General features: G+C 40.6%; 1 protein-coding gene and 1 long non-coding RNA gene across 3 annotated transcripts in view; one reads left to right on the top strand and one right to left on the bottom strand.

The window, feature by feature from the left end:
* Window positions 1–21,372, bottom strand: part of LOC122539450 (uncharacterized) — an 83,121-nt gene that overhangs the window by 51,291 nt on the left and 10,458 nt on the right. The window contains exons 2-3 of the long non-coding RNA XR_006309084.2: window positions 17,027–17,106; window positions 14,952–15,012 (exon numbers count right to left, since the gene is read on the bottom strand). This is a non-coding gene — a long non-coding RNA (uncharacterized LOC122539450). The remainder of the gene's footprint in view (window positions 1–14,951; window positions 15,013–17,026; window positions 17,107–21,372) is intronic.
* hpse (heparanase) overlaps window positions 1–21,372 on the top strand; it is a 38,571-nt gene that overhangs the window by 10,391 nt on the left and 6,808 nt on the right. For both annotated transcript variants that reach the window (XM_043674295.2, XM_043674294.2), the window contains 6 exons: window positions 3,481–3,655; window positions 4,478–4,525; window positions 8,326–8,419; window positions 11,291–11,397; window positions 13,712–13,826; window positions 17,155–17,282. In XM_043674295.2, the coding sequence (XP_043530230.1) occupies window positions 3,481–3,655; window positions 4,478–4,525; window positions 8,326–8,419; window positions 11,291–11,397; window positions 13,712–13,826; window positions 17,155–17,282 (667 nt within the window). The remainder of the gene's footprint in view (window positions 1–3,480; window positions 3,656–4,477; window positions 4,526–8,325; window positions 8,420–11,290; window positions 11,398–13,711; window positions 13,827–17,154; window positions 17,283–21,372) is intronic.

The raw sequence follows: 21,372 nt of genomic DNA, 5'->3' as shown, positions 1-21,372 counted from the left end.
GGGCATGGGGTTGATTAGTGCGCGTGTCCTGGAAACGTTCTCTGAAGCACTCTGCTGAACACTTCAGCCCAGAGCCTGGAGGAAGAACGCCTCATCTTCCGCCTTGGGACCCTCCAACCCCTTGGCATCAATGTGGATTTCACCAGTTTCCTCATTTCCCCTCCCCCCACCTTATCCCAATTCCAACTTTCCAGCTCAGCACCATCTTCATGACCTGTCCTACCTGTCCATCTTTCTTCCCACCTATCTGCTCCACCCTCCCCTCCAAACTATCACCTTTACCCCCACCTCCATCCACCTATTGCACTCTCAACTACCTTCTCCCCTCCCCCAGCCCCACCCTCCTCCCATTTATCTCTCCACCTCTGAGTCTCCCAGCCTCATTCCTGATGAAGGGCTTTTGCCCGAAACGTCAAGTCTCCTGCTTCTCTAAAGCTGCCTGACCTGTTGTGCTTTTCCAGCACCACACTCTTGACCAATAATCCAGGGGTCAGCCCATAGAACAGTTCCTAAAGATTAGAGGGTAGGTAATGTAACTCCTTTACTTTAAAAAGGAGAGAGAAAGCAGGGAATTATAGACTAATGAGTCTGATATCGATAGGGGAGACAATGCTAGAGTCCATCATTAAGGACTTTATAGCAGAGCACTTAGAAAACAGTGGTCAAATCAGGCATAGTCAGTATGGATTTACAAAATGGAAGGCATGCAAACTGGAATTCTTCAAGGATGCAACTAGTGGAGTTTATCAGGGGACCCACTGGATATGGTTTAGACTATAGATGTAGGAACAGAATTAAATCATTCGGCCCATCAAGTCTGCTCCATTGTTAGATCAGGGCTGACATGTTTCTCAAAACCATTCTCCTGCCTTCTTTCCAATTCCTTTACTTATCAAGAAACATCTGTCTCTATCATAAATACACTCAAGATTTGGCCTCCACAGCCCTTTGCAGTAGTGAATTCCACAGACTCGCCACCCACTGGCTGAAGAAATTCCTGTTCATCTCAGTTCTAACAGGTTGTCCCTTCACTCTGAGGCAGTGCCTCTGCTTCTAATCTCTCCTATTAGTGGAAATATCTTCCCCACGTTCATTCTATCTAGGCCTATCAGTATTTTGTAAGTTTCAATGAGATTCTGCCCTCATCCTTTTAAATTCTACTGATACAGAACCACAGTCCTCAAATGCTCCTCATATGATAGCCTTGTTATCCTCTGGCACATTCATGTAAATCTCCTCTGGATCTCCTCCAATGCCAGCACATCCTTCCTTAGATATGGAGCGCAGAAATGATTGCAATATTCCTAGCGTGGTCTGTCCAGAACTTTATATAGTCTCAGCAGTATGCCTCTGCTCTTGGATTATCAGAAAACGTTCAACAAAATCCCACATAAGAGATTAATGTGCAAAATAAATGCACATGGTATTGGAAATAATGTATTGATTTGGGTAGAAAATTGGTTAGCAGATGGGAAACAAGAGTAAATCCTTTTGTGAATGGCAGGCACTGACTAGTGGGGTACCACTGGAATCAGGAATGGGATTCCACTTATTCACAATATTTGTTAATGATGAGGGAACTAAATGTAATATCTCCAAATTTGCAGATGACACAAAGCTGGGTGGAAGGGTAGTCCGTGAAGAGGGTGCAGTGTGATTTAGATAGGCTGAGTGAATTGGCAAATGCATGGCAGATGCAGTACATTGTGGATGAATGTGAGGTTATCCACTTTGATAGCCAAAGTAGGAAGGCAGACTATAATTTGAATCGTTGTAAATTGAGAGAGGGGAATGTTCAACAAGACCTGGGTGTCCTCATGCACCAATCGTGAAAGTATTCTTACAGGTTCAGCAGGCAGTAAAGAAAGCAAATATACGTTGACTTTCAAAGCCAGAGGATACAAACAAGGATAACTTGCTGCAATTATACATTGCATTGGTGAGGTTGCATTTGGACTCTTTATCTGAGGAAGGATGTTCTTGCTATGGATGGAGTGCAAGAAAAGTTTACCAAGTTGATTCCTGAAATAGCAACATTGAGGAGAGATTGTGTTGGTTAGGATTGTAGTCACTGGAGTTTAGAAGAATGAGGAGGGATTTCATAGAAACCAATTAAATTCTAACAGGAATAGACAGTATTGGTGCACGTGTTCCCAATGATGGGGAAGTCCAGAATCAGAGGCCATAGCTAAGGATAAAGGATAAACCTTTTAGGACTGAGATGAGGAGAAATCTCTTTACCTAGATAGTGGTGAGCTTATGGAATTCACTACCACAGAAAGTGATTGAGACCAAAACAATATGTGTTTTCAACTAGGTAGATATAACTCTTGTGGTTAAAAGGATCAAGGGATAATGGGGGCAGGTCAGGATTAGGATATAGATTTTAATGATCAGCCATGATTAAATTGAATGATCAAATTGTTCACTCCTGCTCCTATCTTCTATGCTTCCATGTCATTTTCTGGGGACCTGGGTTCAAATCCCACCGCAGCAGATGTTGGAATCTGAATTCAATGAAAATCTGGAATTTAGAGTCCAATAACAAGCTTGAAACTATGGTCAATTGTTGGGGGATAATCCATCTGGTCCAGTAATGTACTATAGGAAAGGAAATGTCATCTTACCTAGTCTGGCTTACATGTGACTTCAGAGCTATAGCAATGTGCCCGCTGAGCAATTAAGGATGGGCAAAAAATATTGGCCTAGCCAGTGACACCCACATCCTGTGAATGAATAAAAAAGATTTGCACAGGGCTTTGAGACCACACCTATAATAAAACAAAAAAGGTTAGCATTCAGGTACAGCAAGTAATTAGGAAATCACACTCGTGCTCCTACTTCTTATACTTGTTTGCACAGCTTTTGTCTCCCTGTGTAACAAAGGAGAAACTTGCAGCAGAGGCAGTTTCCTGAAAGTTCACTCGCTTGAGTCTTGGAATGAGAGGATTGAACCACAATGATAGACTGAGTAAACTGGATCTATACTCTGCAGTTTAGAAGAATAGGGGGTGAGCTCATTAATGCTTACAGAATTCTGAAGAGGTTTAACAGGGCAGACACTGAGAGGTTTGTTTCCACTGACTGGATGGTCTAGAATATGTGGCCCTGATCTCAGAATAAGGGGTCAACCATTAAAATTTGGATTTCTCTACCCCAGTGGGTTGTTAAAGTAAATGTCTGATACTCAAGCAATTAATTATAGGTACTCAACCAAAATGTTTGATTAACTCAGCTCTCACTGATGATCTAGTTTAAAGAAGCTGCTGCTACCAATTGTTTGCGTTTCACATCAATGTGCTCTTCCGATGAACCACATAAACTAAGTCAAAAGTTGGAAATGGTCAGTTGGTAGGGTGCTTTTTACTGAAACCTTGAATCTAATTAGTTCTGTGGAAATGGACACGTGACCAGACCAGAATTCAGGGTGGACAATATGCGACCTTGTTAATCTGTTCTTTCTTTATCTCGTTTTCACAGAGCCCAACAGTTTTAGAAAGAAAGCTCACATAAAAATTCATGGCTCTCAGCTTGGACAAGACTTTGAGCATTTGTATAATCTGCTGCACACATTCAAGAGCTTCAACCACTCTGGACTCTATGGACCTGATATTGGACAACCTGGGAGACAAGCGATAGTCACCTTGCTGAAAGGGTTGAGTTCTCTGTCAATTTTGCAAATATCTGCTCCAGGAGTAATGCCCCCATGACTATTAGTTACCAGAGGTTTTACTCACTATTAATAACTCCAATCAGATGGCATGTAGAAAAAGAACCTCCATGGTAGGATCTCAAGATTTTTGCCTATTGGGCCAATTTAGAGACTTTGGAATAAAGAACAGAAACAATTTACCTATATTCAATTTCATGTCGTTAGAACATACCAATGTTTGCTATAGCGGAGTAAATACTGATGTAATGTTGTCACTGTGGTAATGTAGGGAAATGCAGTAAGATCCTAGATACAGCAGTGATACAACTAACCAGTGATAAAGCTTGAGTAACAAGTATTTACAAACTCATTGAGAGAACTGACCTGGCTCCTCTTCAGATAGTACTTTGTGGTCATTTACGTCCACCTGACAGAGCAGGTAGTTTTACCTGAAAATAAAGTTTAGGCTCATAGATTGGGCTAGGCAAGATGACTAATATTCTTTGCGCATCAGATCTGTTTGTGATTGAGTCTGTTAATATACTTTGGAAACATTTTCAACTGTATTGTTAGAACAGTTTCCACAAATGTAACAAAAGAATTTCCATTATCTGATAACAAATCTCTATAACTTAAGGAAGGTGCTGTGTCAGTTTAGACTGACAACACAGTAATCCAAACCTTCCTGCCTAGTCGGGAGAAGGGTCAATTTGTATGTCTTTTCCTTGGTCCATAGTTTGAGTTTGAAGTGGCCAGAAATTCTGAGATTGTTTTGTTTCAAAGTGATCTTTTAATTAACAATATTTTCCCTGATTTTACCCTTAGATTTCTTAAAACTGGAGGGAATGTCCTCAGTGCAATCACCTGGCACCAGTAGGTAACTTTTTTTTGTACTGATGATGATAGGTTCATTTGTATAAGGTTCTGAAAAAGTTAACAGTAAGCTATATTGAGCTCCACCCTCCATCGGATATGTCACAGTCTTTGGGTGGAGATGGTTGAGGTGTGCAAGAGTACACAAAAGAAAAAATGTGTTCTGTACAGCTCCCAGGAGTGTTTAGTCATTTTGGCTAGCAAGTTAATGGAACCTGTAAGACAAGTTTCTCATATAGAGTCATGGAGTTATATAGCATGGAAATAGACCTTTTGGTCCAATTCTCCACGATGACCAGAAATTCTAAATTGATCCAGTCCCAATTGCCAGAATTTGGCCCATATCTCTCTAAACTCTATCTATTCATGTACCCATTCAAATGCCTTGTAAATGTTGGGATTGTACCTGCCTCCATCACTCCTCGGGTAGCTCATTCCATAAAAGCCCCACCCTCTGCAAGGAAATGTTGCCTCTCAGGTTGCTTTTAAATTTTTTCCCTCTCACCTTAAACCTAGGCCCTCTAGTTTTGGACTCCTCTACCTTGGGAAAAGACCTTAGCTACTCACTGTCATGATGCTTATAATTTTAGAAACTTCTATAAGGTCACCCCTCAGCCTTTGATGCTCCAGTGCATAAAACCCCAGCCTGTTCAGCCTCTCCCTATAGTTCAAACCTTCCAATCCCAGCAACATCCTTGTCAATCTTTTCTGAACCCTTTCAAGTTAACAACACCTTTCCTATAGCAGGGAGCTCAGAACTGAATGCAGTATAACGCCGCACCAATGTCCTATAAAGCCGTAATACGACATCCGAATTCCTATGGTCAATGCACTGACCAATAAAGGAAAGTGTACAAAACTCCTCCTTCAGCACCCTGTCTACCTGAAACTCCACTTTGAAGGAATTACGCAGCCTAGGTGTCTCTGTTCATGCTCAATGGTCTATAGTTCCCTGGCTTTTCCTTAATTAATGGCACTACATTAGCCACCCTCAATTCTTCCAGCATCTCATCCATGGCTGCCAATGATACAAATATCTCAGCAAGGATCCCAGCAATCTCTTCCTCACCATCTAATAATTAGATAAGCTCTAGATCTTCATTGAAAAAGGTGAATAGGTGTTGGCAAGCCACACAAACCAGAACACCACATGGTGATGTCTGAAAATACAATATGGTACCATTAATAGTATTATGAAGAATCCAAAGCCCCCTAACGTGACAGTAGCATGCTGAAATACATTACTATAAAATTGAAGCAGTTTTGATAAAGACAAACAGAATTTTCAGATATGGCAGGAGCCAGGGAGTGAGGTTTGGTGCCCTTACTGGACACTGAGGGAGTATTCCCCTCCATTGGAGTTGGCAAGAAGTGAAAATAATTGGTTATGTTAGTCTTAGAGAGAAATTTATCAATTTCTGTTTTGAACTTATTCATTGACTGAGCTACCACACCCCTTTGGGGTAGGGAATTCCAAAATTTCATGATCATCTGAGTGAAAAAGTTCCTCCTCATCTCATTCCTAAATGGCTTGGCTTTTATTCTGAGATTGTCTCCAGCTAGAGTGAACATCCTTTCTGCATCTCCTCTGTATATTCCTTTCAGCATCTCTTTGGTTTTGTTGAGATTGCCTCTCATTCTTCTAAACTTTGGAGAATACAAGTTCAGTTTCCTCAATCTCTCCTCAAAGGGCAATCCCACCATCTGAGGACTCAGTCTGTGAACACCTGCTGCATTTCCTCTGGGTCAAGTATATCCTTCTTTGAGTAAGGGGACCAGAAGTGTGCACAATACTCCAGGTGCAGTTTCATTAATTGTTCTATACAATTTAAATGGGACTTCTTTGCTCCTCTATTGTTATCCTCTTGCAGTAAAGTCAAACATACCATTTACCTTCTAGCTTGCAGTCTATCTGCATGTTAGGTTTTGGTGACTTATGAACAAGGTCACTTAGGTCCCTTTGGAAATCAAATCTTTGCAGTTGCTCACCGTTTTAAAAATGCTTCACACTTCCATTCCTAATAACATCTGTGATGTTAGTGTTTTCCACATTCACCTTGACAACTGTATGAAGTTTTAGGAACTGATCCAAATAGGAAATGGCCTGCCCTTGCAATACGGATTGGCCTTTAGTGCTTTGAGGAGAGATTGTAGGCATTTGAAATAAATGCACAACATCGAGATAATGTTACTGAGGTATTTAAGATCGTGATCGTCGATCAGTTCCTCTGCAATCTGGTTATAGTTCATTTTAGTGCAAGCCCAATACCAGAGGACACATTCTCAAAGATAAATGAGAAGGTCAATACAGAGGATTCATGATTTATGAATGTCTGGTTTAGCTTGTACCACCAAGTATGATCTCGTACAAGATGTAATTTTAAGGATCTGACCTACAAATATTTCCTGTACTCATGAATGGCTGCTTTATATTGTCCTTTATTATATTGACTTGCAAACAGACTCCAGATTAAACCTGTTCACAACTTGTGGACTCTCTGTACACACTTACAAAACGGTAACATTGTACACAGAAACTTGATGAATATATGCGATAGCTGAGAGAATGGATGCAGCTATAAATTTTGGAAATGATTCATACATTTTTGGCTAATAGGGGTATTGAAGGACATGAGATAAAAAGTGGGACTTAGAAATTTGTAAACGTTTGTGACCATCCTGATGAATGGATAGAGGTTCTTTAAAGTGCATTGTTCAGTTTTCCAAAGGGTAATAGAAAATAATTTGGGGAAAGGGAAAGAGATATTGTTTAAATACGTGTGTTCTGGCTACCAGAACAGAATAGAGTCATAGAGACAGCACAGAGACAGACCCTTTGGTCCAACCTGCCCATGACCAGATATCCCAACCCAATCTAGTTCCACCTGCCAGCACCGGGTCTATATCCCTCCAAACCCTTCCTATTCATATACCCATCCAGATGCCTTTTAAATGTTGCAATTGAACTAGACTCCACCACTTCCTCTGGCAGCCCATTCCATACATGCACCATCCTCTGCATGAAACAAGTTGCCCCTTAGGTCTCTTTTATATCTTTCCGGTCTCACCCTAAACCTATACCCTCTAGTTCTGGACTCCCCCACCCCAGGGAAAAGACCTTGTCTATTTACCCTGTCCATGTGCCTCATGATTTTATAAACTTCTATAAGGTCACCCCTCAGCCTCTGAGGAAACAGCTCCAGGGAAAACAGACCCAGACTATTCAACCTCTCCCTATAGCTCAAATCCACCAACCCTGGCAACATCCTTGTCAATCTTTTCTGAACCCTTTCAAGTTTCACAGCATCTTTCCGATAGGAAGGAGACCAGGATTGCACGCAATATTCCAACAGTGGCCTAACCAATGTCTTTTACAGCCACAACATGATCTCCCAACTCCTGTACTCAATACTCTGACCAATAAAGGAAAGCATACCAAACGCCGCCTTCACTATCCTATCTACCTGCAACAATGTCTCTTTGTTCAGCAATTCTCCCTAGGACCTTAGCATCAAGTGTATAAGTCCTGCTAAGATTTGCTTTCCCAAAATGCAGCACCTCGCATTTATCTGAATTAAACTCTATCTGCCACTTCTCAGCCCATTGACCCATCTGGAAATGAAGCAGTTCACACTCACCATCTTCGTTTTAATTTAGTTTCATCAATGCAATTAAACTGTGGTGATGAAAAGGTCTAAGTATGCAACTTTATGTAATTATGTTCAAGCATTCACTGGATTGAGTAGCTAACATTCTCTGAAATACATGCAGTATCAATAATATGCTTCATCATTTGCCAGTTATTACCTGAATGGGCGGACTGCATCACTGAAGGACTTCCTGAACCCTCAGGTGTTGGACAGCCTTATTCTTAAAATTAATCAAATTTTTGAGGTAAGCAGACTTTTGTGTAATAAAGTCCATGTCTTTTTATTTTTCTCTATTTTTGATTTATCATAAAATCCCTATAGTGTGGAAACAGGTCAGATTACAACAGGATCTTGACCAAATGGGCCAATGGGCTGAGAAGTGGCAGATAGAGTTTAATTCAGATAAATGAGAGATGCTGCATTTTGGGAAAGCAAATCACAGCAGGGCTTATACACTTAATGGTAAGGTCCTAGGGAGTGTTGCTAAACTAAGAGATCTTTGAGTGCAGTTTCATAGCTCCTTGAAAGTGGAGTTGCAGGTAGATAGGATAGTGAAGAAGGCATTTGGTATGCTTTCTTTTATTGGTCAGAGTATTGAATACAGGGGTTGGGAGGTCATGTTGCGGCTGTACAGGACATTGGTTAGGCCACTGTTGGAATATTGCGTGCAATTCTGGTCTCCTTCCTATCGGAAAGATGTTGTAAAACTTGAAAGGGTTCAGAAAAGATTTATAAGGATGTTGCCAGGGTTGGAGGATTTGAGCTGCAGGGAGAAGCTGAACAGGCTGGGGCTGTTTTCCCTGGAGCGTCGGAGGCTGAGGGGTGACCTTCCAGAGGTTTATAAAATCATGAGGGGCATGGATATGATAAATAGACAAAGTCTCTTCTCTGGGGTGGGGGAGTCCAGAACTAGAGGGCATAGGTTTAGGGTGAGAGGGGAAAGGTATATAGAGACCTAAGGGGCAACTTTTTCACGCAGAGGGTAGTACGTGTTTGGAATGAGCTGCCAGAGGAAGTGGTGGAGGTAGGACGATTGCAACATTTAAAAGGCATCTAGATGGGGATATGATTAGGAAGAGTTTGGAGGGATATGAGCTGGGTGCTGGCAAGTGGGATTAGATTGAGTTGGGATATCTGGTCGGCATGGGCGAGTTTCCATGCTGTACATCTCTTTGACTCACTGACTCTAACAATTGCTGTAAATTGTTATTTTTAACTAATAAATCAACGCACCTTAAGTTGTGAACCAGTCGCTCTGGCCATCCCCTTCCAAATAGAGTTCACCAAACAACAAGTCCTGAGAAGCCAAAAAGGATCATTTCCGTGAACCCTGTGGTCAAGGACCATTTGAATAACCATCCTAGTTTTCCTCTCCACCTCTAACACCCTTTTTTTTTGTCTGTGTCTGTCTGCATATGTGTGTCGGGTGAGTTTTATAAGGGGATTAGCGTTTTAACTGGTAGAGTTAAACGTCAATAATTCATAATTATTTACCTGTGGCTGAAATCTATTTGTAATAAATAGCATTTCTTGTTAAGTCGAAAAGACTGGTCTATGCTATCTAGCAACCTGGGATTAAAAGACAGGTAAATTGGAGAATTTTGTGTATTTCTATAAAATCTTTAACTTTGGTGATGCCTCGTGAATAACAGTGTTTGACTTACAGCATACTATTCGGTGAAGTGTTAGTGTTCAGCTGTTAGACAAGTGCATGACATCAGTTTATAAATTTACTCCTCGCTACCCTCCTCACTGCCAAATGTTTGAAAATGATGGAAACTCATAACTGCAGCTTCTAAAATCTGCTCCAAAAGATATATAATGTGAAGATCATTTGTTTCTCTCCCAATTGTTGCTGCTAGCTAGCCTCAGCTATCGAGTGTGCATGAGCTGTATAGTTTACACACAGAACTTTCCTATGTAACTTAAAATTAAACATAATCTTTTTTGCTCAGATCATGGATAGAGATGCTTAAGTGATTTCTTTATTTTGGAATGAATATTTTGCTCCTGGCTGCAAAGTCAGATCAAATTGAAATGGATAACAACGTTCACTGTTCCCCAAGTGCCTCTATTTCCTATACATTTTACAGGTCATTAACAAATGTCAGACCGAGGTAATCAACGTCTCTTTTAGACTGTCTAACATGCTGGGTCATGGAACAATTCATGCACTTTCAATGATGCACAATTACCATACAGTGTCTTTAAATGGAAAAGAAAACTGCTGGAAATACTCAGCAGATCAGATAGCATCTGTGGAGAGAAGTTGGGTTAACTTTTGAGATTCAGATATTCTGTAATGAGTAAGGATTAACAGTTTCTATTCTGCTGCTCCTCTGATGATAGTCATCTCATAGAGTCAGAGAGATGTACAGCATGAAAACAGACCCTTTGGTCCAACTTGTCCATGCCGACCCGATATCCCAGCGCAATCTAGTCCCATTTACCAGCACTTGGTTCATATCCACCTAAACCCTTCCTATTCATATACCCATCCAGATGCCTTTTAAATGCTGTAATTGATCCAACCTCCACCACTTCCTCTGGCAGCTCATTCCATACACGCACTACCCTCTGTGTGAAAAAGTTGCCCTTTAGGTCCCTTTTACATCTTTCCCCTCTCACCCTAAACCTATGCCCTCTAGTTCTGGACTCTCCCACCCCAGGGAAAACACCTTGTCTATTTATCCTATCTATGCCCCTCATGATTTTATAAACCTCCAAAAGGTCACCCCGACGCTCCAGGGAAAACAGCCCGAGCCTGTTCAGCCTCTCCCCATAAATCCTCCAACCCTGGCAACATCCTTGTAAATCTTTTCTGAACCCTTTCAAGTTTCACAACATCCTTCTGATAGGAAGGTCAGCTCAATCTGAAATGTTAACAGTCCAGATGCTGCCTGATTAGCTGTATATTTCCAGCATTATTTTGTTTTATCTCAGACTTCTAGAATCCACAGTAGTTTTGGTTATGACTTATTTTTATGAATATACTTTTCAAAAATAAATATTTGTTTCTGGCTTAAATATATCATTAATCTTGTTTTCATGGTTCAGTCAATAATAATATTGATCTTCAAATTAACATTAAGCTCTTATACTTCCCTTACCACAGATTGCTTCTAAAATTGCTCCTGAAAAGAAGGTATGGTTAGGGGAGACCAGTTCAGCTTTCGGAGGAGGAGCTCCTGATCTCTCAGACACATACGTAGCTGGTTTTATGTGAGTAGCAAGCATTCATTATCCTGTAAGCCACTTATAAGAGCTAATTCCTCAGTTAATTTATAGCACAGTGGTCAGCACATTTATATCATTCAGAATGAAGCCAGATGTATATTAGAATCAATGTAGAGTATCATTCTCTCTGGTCTGCTTCAAAATATGAGCTCAGCCCACCATCTGAAGGCCACCCAGTTTTACTTGTGCTAATGTTTCCTCTTTAGCCATCCCTTTTCCAGTGTTCACAATTTTTGCTCTGTGACATTCAATTCCACCGCCTCCTGTACCCCCCCTCCCCCGAAGTTGGATTGAAGCATCCTTAACTCATTTGCTGTAAGACCCCATAGGTCTAAGAAATTTTCATCCAATTAATTTGACTGATTGTGCTAATTTGACCAGAGGAGAATGGTCCAGTCTAATGCGCTAACACTGATAGGCATTGAATGGGCTATATCCAAGAGAAAAGCAAATTAGAAAAAAATTTACAAGTTCTAAAGCTGGAGCGTCGGAGGCTGAGGGGTGACCTTATAGAGGTTTATAAAATCATGAGGGACATGGATACGATAAATAGACAAAGTCTTTTCCCTAGGGTCAGGGGAGTCCAGAACTAGAGGGCATAGGTTTAGGGTGACAGGGGAAAGATATAAAAGAGACCTAAGGGGCAACTTTTTCATGCAGAGGGTGGTACGTGTATGGAATGAGCTGCCAGAGGAAGTGGTGGAGGCTAGTACAGTTGCAACATTTAAAAGGCATTTGGATGGGTATATGAATAGGAAGAGTTTGGAGGGATATGGGCTAGGTGCTGGCAGGTGGGACTAGATTGGGTTGGGATATCTGGTCGGCATGGATGAGTTGGACCGAAGGGTCTGTTTCCGTGCTGTACATCTCTATGACTCTATGCAATGTTTTTTACAATTTTTTGCACCTCCTCCAATTTGTGGAACATCGTCAAGTAATTCAAATGATGAACTGGATGGAAAAGTGTCCCCAGTGTCTCATTGTAATTTCCATCCCTCTGTCAAGATAATAGAATTACCATGAGGTACCTGAGGGTTTGGAATCTGTTCCTGTCCTTGTCTGCTTGCTGAGGGAGGTTCAGAATCACCCTTCAGTACCTTCACCAAATGACCATTAATCATAGGTGTGCTCTGACTGACTTGGATAACTACTAAACTGAATCACAGTCAACCACAGGATACAATCATAGAATCCCTATAGTGCAGAAAAAGGCCACTCGATTCATTGAATCTGCACTGACATTCCAAAAAGCATCCCACCCAGGCCCACCCCCATCATCCACATGGTTTTTTTACCACCTAATATGAACATCTCTGGACACTACAGAGCAATGTTTAGCATGGCCAAATCACCAAACGTGGCTTCCTCTGGGTGCTCCGGTTTCCTCCAACAGTCCAAAGATGTGCAAATTAGGTGAATTAGCCATGCTAACTTGCCGATGATATTAAGGATGTGTAGGTTAGGTGCATTAGTCAGGGTAAGTGTAGAGTAATAGGGTAGGGGAATGGGTCACGCTTCGGAGGGTCGGGTGTGGACTTATTGGACCTAATGGCCTGTTTCCATTAGGGATTCTATGATCAAATCACATCTTTTGAACGTAGGAGGAAACACACATAGACATAGGGAGAACATGCAAACTCCCAAAGCTGGAATTGAACCCAGGTCCCTGGCATTGTGAGGCAGCACAGCTGATCACCATATCACTCTAATTATATTCCTTCTTCCAACACTTGAATCATTTGTCCAAAGATGTTGCAAGATTAGTAATGAGAACACTGACGAATTATACCCTTGTCCCCCTTTCCTTGATTGGACATGATTGTGATGGCACTGTTGAGTTTGTTTGTTAGGCACCTACCGCGACAACAACTTGGAGCTGCTAATTCGCATGGGAAATGAAAAGTTTTAATCACTAGTCATTCTGTTCTGTTAATACAGCCATCAAGCTTAAAGAATACTGTATCATACTGTGGAGAGTTTGAGTTTCAATGCATTGGAGACTGCTTTTCATATCACTTAGTGCTATAATCCAGAAATCCAATTAGCGGAGGATAGAACTAGAGCCAAACTTAATGTAACTTTTGACATTTATTTACAACTTACACATTGTATGTACACATCTTACAACCCAACAATCACAGTCTTAGTTTGTGGAGGTCCAGGTGAATCTCCAGCTAATACCTGCAAGCATTTCAGATATAGGTGCTGGATTTTCAGAATAGTTGTTTTGTTTTATCGATTGAGTTGATGTGAGAGGCATTTGATCAGCCCAGGTGCTCATCATCTCATTATTTTACAGGTGGTTGGACAAACTTGGACTGTCGGCTAAATTGGGCATTGATGTTGTTATCCGACAGGCTTTGTTTGGTGCAGGGTTTTACCAGCTGGTGGATAGAACTCTTGACCCTTTACCAGTATGTATGATACAGTTTTTAAATTTAAGTAATAATTTTAAAAGACACTGGAACTAACATTCACTTTGCATTGCACGTAAGCACTGTGATTTCACAATCTGCACACATTTTATTCCTGATTTGACCAGGACCTCATTTAAAGAATCTTGGGTGGGCAGGGCTGTTAATTAGGATAGACAGGCAGGAGGCTGGAAGAACACAGCAAGCCAGGCAGCATCAGGAGGTGGAAAGTCAACATTTCGGGTGTAACCCTTCTTCAGGACTGAGGATGGATGTGCGGGAGTTGCAGATAAGGGAGTGAGGTGGAGTGGGTGGGGGGAGGGAGGGTGGGCTGGTGAGGTAAGGTAGGGATAGGTGAACATAAGTAGAAGGTATGACCTGGTTGGTTAATGGGAGAAATTAATCCAGTTGGTAACTGGAAGGAAGGGTGAATCAGAGGAATGGAAGGGAAGGTGAGGGGCTTGAACAGGAGTCTGGGATGGTAAGGGAGGTTATCTGAAATTGGAGAACTCCATGTTGAGTCCTCTGGGCTGTAGGCTGTCCAGGTGGAAGATGAGGTGTTGTTCCTCCAATTTGTGGTTTGATTGGCTGTAGGAATGGAGAGGCCAAGGATGGTCATGTTGGAAAGGGAGTGGGAAAGGTAATTAAAATGGGTGGTGACTGGGAGCTTAGGTCGACCCCTGCAATGGAGGAGCCCAACAAAACTTGTGTGTAGCTTTTAAAACATCTTCCTCCTTTCCAATGACCTTGCCCTCTCTGATATGACTGGAAAATCATGAACAGAAATATGTTTCCATTATGAAATAGTTTCAGGCAATTTCATCCTCATTCAATAGCCATTTTGTGGGTTGTTAAGACAGGTGGAGATTTGAACAATACAGGAAGGATTATGTGTGCTGCAGGCTGACTGTTTAGAAACATTCACAGTTTTCATTGCATGTTCTCCATTTGACTTAGAATGTTCAGTGCTATCACAGGTTGCAAACCAAACAGCATTTTATGGGTGAGTTGGTAGTTGGAGTGTGTGTGTTTGTGTGTATCATTTACAATTTACCATACTGCCATTGAAGGCATGATATTCTGCTGCAGTCAGGCAATTTGCAAGATCAGGATTGTTGAATTTACCTCTTGCACTCCAGCGCAGAATGCCACTTTACCCTTTCACTGATAAGGGTGGGCTGTGGACCTAAGTGGAAGGGAATGAAAACAGGATTGTCAACTCTCTAGAATTTCTCTAGAAGCTCCAGGAATTAATGAAGCTCCTAGACACTGCAAAATAGCAACAATTCACAATTATCTAGGGAACATCACAGCATAGGTGCACCATTTGGAAAGATGAAGAGGTGCTGCTGACACCTCAATCATCATTAAGAAGGTAAGAAGATTTATTTGACTCCAAGTAAATTGTTTCTTGATATGGTACTTAGACAGGAGCTTTTCCATTGAAATAGAGAGACAACTGATCTGGTTATATTAACTGCTTTAAATTGGCATTGTGGTGGCTCTCCATTGATTTATACAGAGAGTGAAAAATAGTAAGAGCTACTTATCAAGTACATTTAACATTAAATTAAATGATTTAACCTGACAGGGCGAGTAAATATTTATGATTGAGGTAAGAGATTATACAAGGGAAACAATATTATCTCTCAGGATTTGGTGCCTATTTATCTCAGAGAAAGTGTGTTTCTTTAGCAAAAAAAGGCACTGAATTATCAAAATTGTGTATGGTGGAGAGAATCATTGTACTTCACTCACAATTTTAACCTTTTAATTATTCATTCTTGGGATGCAGATGTCCCTAACAAGACTGACATTTATTGCTCATCTCTCATTATCTTCCAACATGTGGTCTTTTTGAGCTGCGGGTAAGAATTTAATGCATAATTGAGTGGCTTGCTAGGCTGTTTCAGAAGGCAGTTGAGTCAACTTCTTTGGTGTTGGACAGGAGTTACATAAAGCCAGATTAGTTTAGAAACAGCAAGTTTTCTCTCTAAAGATTCTTGGTGAACCAGTTATTTTTTTTTTGACAGTCCAATTGCTTTGTGGTTATTTTACTGAAACCAATTTTTTATTTCCAATTTTTTGTTTACATTAAGTTCTTAAACTGCAAAGGTGTGATTTGAAGCTGTTTTTGTGTGAGGATATGGAGAGATGTGGCACCATTGTGGTCATGATGGTAATTCAGAGGCTTGAATGTCTACCCCAGGTACATGAGCTCAAATCCCACCACAGTCCCTGTGGAACTTAAATTTAGTTAATCAAATGTGGGACAAAAATTTAATATCCAAGCTGTCATCCTGTTTTCACCCCTCAGTCAAAGCAAAACGCTCAGAAATCCAGCATAGTTTTACCTCCTTCATCTTTATTCCAGGCCATGGAGGGAGACAGAACAATTGCCCATGTGCACAGGGACATGTGTTCACGGTCTCCTCTGGAACAGTAGTTTCTCAATGAACTATATAGTCATTTTATGGGGAGGAGCATCTAAATAAGGCAACATACATATTGACTGGGTGACCGTCACAATCAGCAAGTGTCAGTTGTAAGGATTAAGCCATCTGCTGTTACAGAATGAATAACTGGCTTCACAAAATAAATATTTTTCACCTTGTTAAACTTGCCTCACTTACTGAATGCTACCTCATCTTGTTAAATGGCTCTACATAATAAATGCTTTTCCACCTTGTTAATCCATTACCTTTGCCTGCAGCACCCCATTGTTAACTGTAAGTTGTTATCTGATCTGAGTCATGCTCAGCTGAACCTCTTGTTTCACAAAACTCAGAATTTAACTCTTTCTCTGCCTGCGCTCAGTTGAACCCCCTGTTTCACAAAACTCAGAACTTAATTTCCCTGCCTGCTTATACCCTATACGCATCCTCAAAGCAACTATGTAACTATTGGATTATTTGTTTTTTTTCAAGAAAACACGTTTTGTTCACCAATATCTTTCAGGGAGGGAAATCTGATGCCCTAATCTGATCTGATATATATGCCACTTCTAGCAATTGGCTGGCTCTTAGCTGTCTACTGAATTGGCTGAGCAAACCATTTGGTTTTATTTTAAGATGCTGAATCATCAGACAGTTTGGAAAAGGCAATAAAAGTTGGTCTTACTAGTGACGCCAAATTTCTGTGAATAAATTCTTTAAAAGCCCTGTAACATAGCAATTATACAAAGAAACTGCCAAACCTACTTGAATCCGGTTCTGTAATTGACTGCAGGCTCTCTCGCATATTACAGTTTCAGTATCTGTCTCCTCATCTTTAGGAATTCCTGATTAAAACAAACATACAAAAAATCCTTTATTTCTGTTCTTTGCAGGATTATTGGCTTTCTCTCATTTATAAAAGACTTGTCGGCACCAGGGTACTGAATGTATCTGCTGTGCACAAAGACACAGCCGACAATGGAACCTTACGTGTGTACATGCACTGTACCAACCCCAACAGGTAAAGGACCTTCCTGAATACTTTTCTTACCTAATGCTGGTCTAGAGCATTTTTTATATTTTATTTGGATGCTTATTGATTGCACCAAATGGTTGCTGCTATTGTCATGGACTTATGACCGAAGACCCAGATGACAATGTCAGACTTTCACTTCAGTTTATTAACAGAGCAGAATTTATACCTTATCCTGTGCCCACACAATAACAGAGAACTTGAATTTCTATAGCAACTTTCACAACTTCCAAGATGTCCCAAAAGGCCTTCCAGACAATTAAATGCTGTAGCAGTGTGGTCACAATTGTAATCGAGGAAACAAACAGCCAATCTATACACAAACTCTCACAAACAGCAAAATGATAATGACTAGATAAGATTGTGTATGGTAAGATTGGTTGATGAATAAGGATTGGCCAGAACCTCCCTCCCCATCCCCTGACTCCCTTCCAATCCCATCCCCCTCCCTGCGACCAATCGGATTCATTCTACCTCTACCTCTACCTCCCTCTATCTGTCTTCACCTATCCCCACTTTACCACCCTGCCCCTGCCTCTCCCTTTATCTGCAGCTCCCTCTGCGCACCCCCCCCCCCCCCCCCCCCACTCACCCTCAGTCCTGAAGAACGGTTACACCCAAAACATTGACTTCTGCATTTCCTGATGCTGCCTGGCTTGCTGTGTTCTTCCAGTATCCTGCCTGTCTACTTCTTTAAAATAGTGTCATTGTATCTTTTACACCACCTGAGTTAGAAATGAAGTGAACTGAACATGAAAGCATCATTTACAAATGGTGCAATGACTTCTTGTTTTGTTTTCTAAATTGACTTCTACATGTAGTTTTAATCCATTATGAATGCACTCTTTTCGTAAAGAATTCAATGATGTGTTAAGTGAAAGATAAAAGATTTAGCAAACCTTCAACTTAAGGCCCCAGTAATTTTGAATTGAAGATATAGAGGTTTTATTAAAACAAAACATTCAATATATGCTAAGGAGCAGAGAGGAAGTCTTGCCATATGTACCTCATGGAGAGCTTGCAAATTGATAGCATTTGGCTGCTAAATAGGATGCTATTTCAGTTTCCACTTCAAAAACATTATTGCTGGTGAAGACAAGGGATCGGATTTAGAAATCATGCTATCCTGTCTGACCCATTTTAGGATAGTTCAATGTCAAGTAAATTCTTTGTGGCAGCTATTTTGTCCATAACACTGCCCCACAACAAAAAGAAGAAACAATTAATCTATTCTTGGTGATGGAGCTGGTTGAAGGGAGAATTTTGGCCAAGACATCATTAGGCTCTTGTTTTCTTTAACATCCTGAATCAGAAAGATCGATTTGTATTTTATATAGCAGCTTTCTTAATCTCATGATGCCCCAAAACACTTTACAGTCAATGGGATATTTTTAAAATGTATTCCCTGTTATAAAGTGGAAGGAAGGTGCAGTCCAATCAAAAACAGTAATTCAAACACACATCTGTTCAGTTGAGTTTTCCTGTTCAATTTGAAATTCAATTGTTTAAAAAAGTTTAGGTTTTCTTGTAAAACAGTAAAAGCAAAGGACAGACCAAAATTTTAGCTGTCCAGCATTGTTGTGCGTTGGAGGTAACTGTTAACGCAAGAAAATAAAAAGTTGGAACCCTACATTGTTTAATGATGTTGAAACAATTTTGGCATTTACTTTTAAGTTTTAAGATGTGGGTAATGTGGATTGTAATAATTCTGAAAAAGGTCAGAAAGAAATGTCATACTGTTACTTGGAAGATTTATCTGTAATTATCTGAAGCATTGTGACCTGAAGTGAAATTGTAGGGGGAGAAGAAATTATAGATAAGCCTTCCAAGTTAACATAGCATGAACTTTCTTCCTGACATTTGGATTATTACATTCCAAAATTAGTTGCAACTGTGGCCTATATGCTATCCTTCCAGGGCACCCCATTCAATATTTCTTCATTTCCTGCGAGAAATCCTCTAACAATTCCCTTTTCTTCAACCCTTCTGATAGGCTCTATCAATGCCCAAGACTTACTCTGAACCCCCACAAATTTGTTAATGACACGTCCAAACCGAGGTCATTATTTAGATCATGTGTAATTTAGAGAACACAAATAATTAAACCACAACATGCAGATGTAATTTCATGTGAACATTTTGCTATGCTTCAATTTTATATTCTAATTTCGTATTGAATTAATTAACTAGTAATACTTAAGGGCACTTCTGTATAACCTTAACATGTTTGGTGGAAGGTATGAAAGTGACCTATTATGACAGAAAGGTGAAATTGCAATGGTACATGTGTACACACACAATATATGTTAGAAATATATGCCTATGATAGAAAGAACATGTACACACATTGCACGTGTATCAAATTAACAAAATAGTTGACGGCCAATCTACAGTTCATTTGTCAGGGCAGTGCCTTGACCAATCAGAGTCAACCTATCTGATTTAAGTTTTTTTAAGTTGAGGCAGTTAAACGTCAGTCATCATCTAACCTACTCTGTGGCAACATCTCTTCCAATCAGAGTCCCTTTGCCAACCAATCAGCAGTCTATGCTCACACAATATAAAATTTTGTTCTCATTTTACAATTTTATTCTTGAGAATGTTCTGATGAGCGCAAGACGAAAGCTTGACAAAATGTGACCTTTTTCAGCAATACTCAACGTTTACACTACAGAATGTCTATTAATAAACATAATTTATTAAGTTGTTCTTGGAATTTAAAGGTTAACTGTATAAAATGAATGTATTAATACTTCCATTAATGTCTAAAGGACCAGACTAAATATCTCTACAATAACATCATTCAGCCTTTGCCAAGCTTCATACCATGTGCCTCTGTTATTTGTGTGATAAGAAAGTAGTGCAATAGACATTTATATTTCCAATTTAATTTTAATGGCATAAATCTGGGCAGAAGTCCATTTAAGAATTATTTGTTTTGTGCCTTTTTTCATTCCAAAGACTGAGATTAAATTGTCTCATTTTGAAATACAATTGCTGGGACTAAAGTCACAGTGTGATGTTTTGCTATTTTCTTCTGTTTTCTAAATAGGCTGCAAATAAAATTCTTCAAAGGAAACGTGCAATCATTTTGCTGTGGGAATATGGACAGAATTTCCTGCCCCTGATGTATTGAGCTTGGTGATGAATGGGGACCCTGCCTCCATTCAATCTCAACACTGATTAAGTTCAACATAAATCAGCTATCTGGCTTTCCCACTGTTGACAGTTGAGGCCCTCAATGCCCAGTTACGGTCCTCATCCCATTACTGCTGGACTTCAGCAGGCAGCGGACTCACTGTCAGTGATGCTCGTAGGCTTCTGAAGGTCCTTCATGTATAAGCATTCAGTGCTTGCCCAAGGAACCTGCATCATGGAGGACAGCCATTTGCTATTCTCATCACTTCCCTGTGCCTGGGTCCATTGGTGACCCTGTGCCCGCACTGGTGCATTACCAGCAGCAGCCACCAATGCCCAGTGGAGCTGTTGGCCTCTATCAGGAAGTAGTCTTGGCACTGGGACCTCTGTCCCCAAGGTCCGTGATGGCAGAGAAAGCCTAACCCTGCTCAGTTGGTACTTAATGAGAAAAGTGACACAGGATTCTAAAAGACAATTAGTTAGGGGAGGTGAGGGTCTAGTGGTATTATGCTGGATTGCTAATCCAGAGACCCAGGTAGTGTTCGGGGGATCTAGGTTTGAATCCTGCCATGACAGATAGTGGAACTTGAATTCAATTAAGATGACCATGAATCCATTGTTGATTATCAGAAAATCCTACCTGGTGCACTCATGTCCTTTCAGGAAGCAAATCTGCCATCCTTACTTGGTGTGGCCTACTTGTGACTCCAGACCCACATGTGATTGACTTTTACTCGTCAATTAGGGATGGGCACTAAATGCTGGCATAGCCAGTGATGCCCTCTTCCTGTGAATAAAGAAAAAGGTCTCTGTCACCTCCAATAAATAATGTTGCCATAGACCTAGAGGGATGCTCTTTCATTAAAGAGAGAGTTTAACCTGACCATCAGTCTTAGGCAAGGGGAAAGATTGAGAAGGTGGGACCTTCATGGTGACCTCA

Source organism: Chiloscyllium plagiosum, unplaced genomic scaffold (genome assembly GCF_037043375.1).
Source record: "Chiloscyllium plagiosum isolate Xiang-an unplaced genomic scaffold, Cpla_swu_hap1 HiC_scaffold_36, whole genome shotgun sequence".
Taxonomy (NCBI): Eukaryota; Metazoa; Chordata; class Chondrichthyes; order Orectolobiformes; family Hemiscylliidae; genus Chiloscyllium; species Chiloscyllium plagiosum.
Note: the sequence above shows the minus strand (reverse complement) of the source record. Positions and strands in the feature narration are given on the sequence as shown.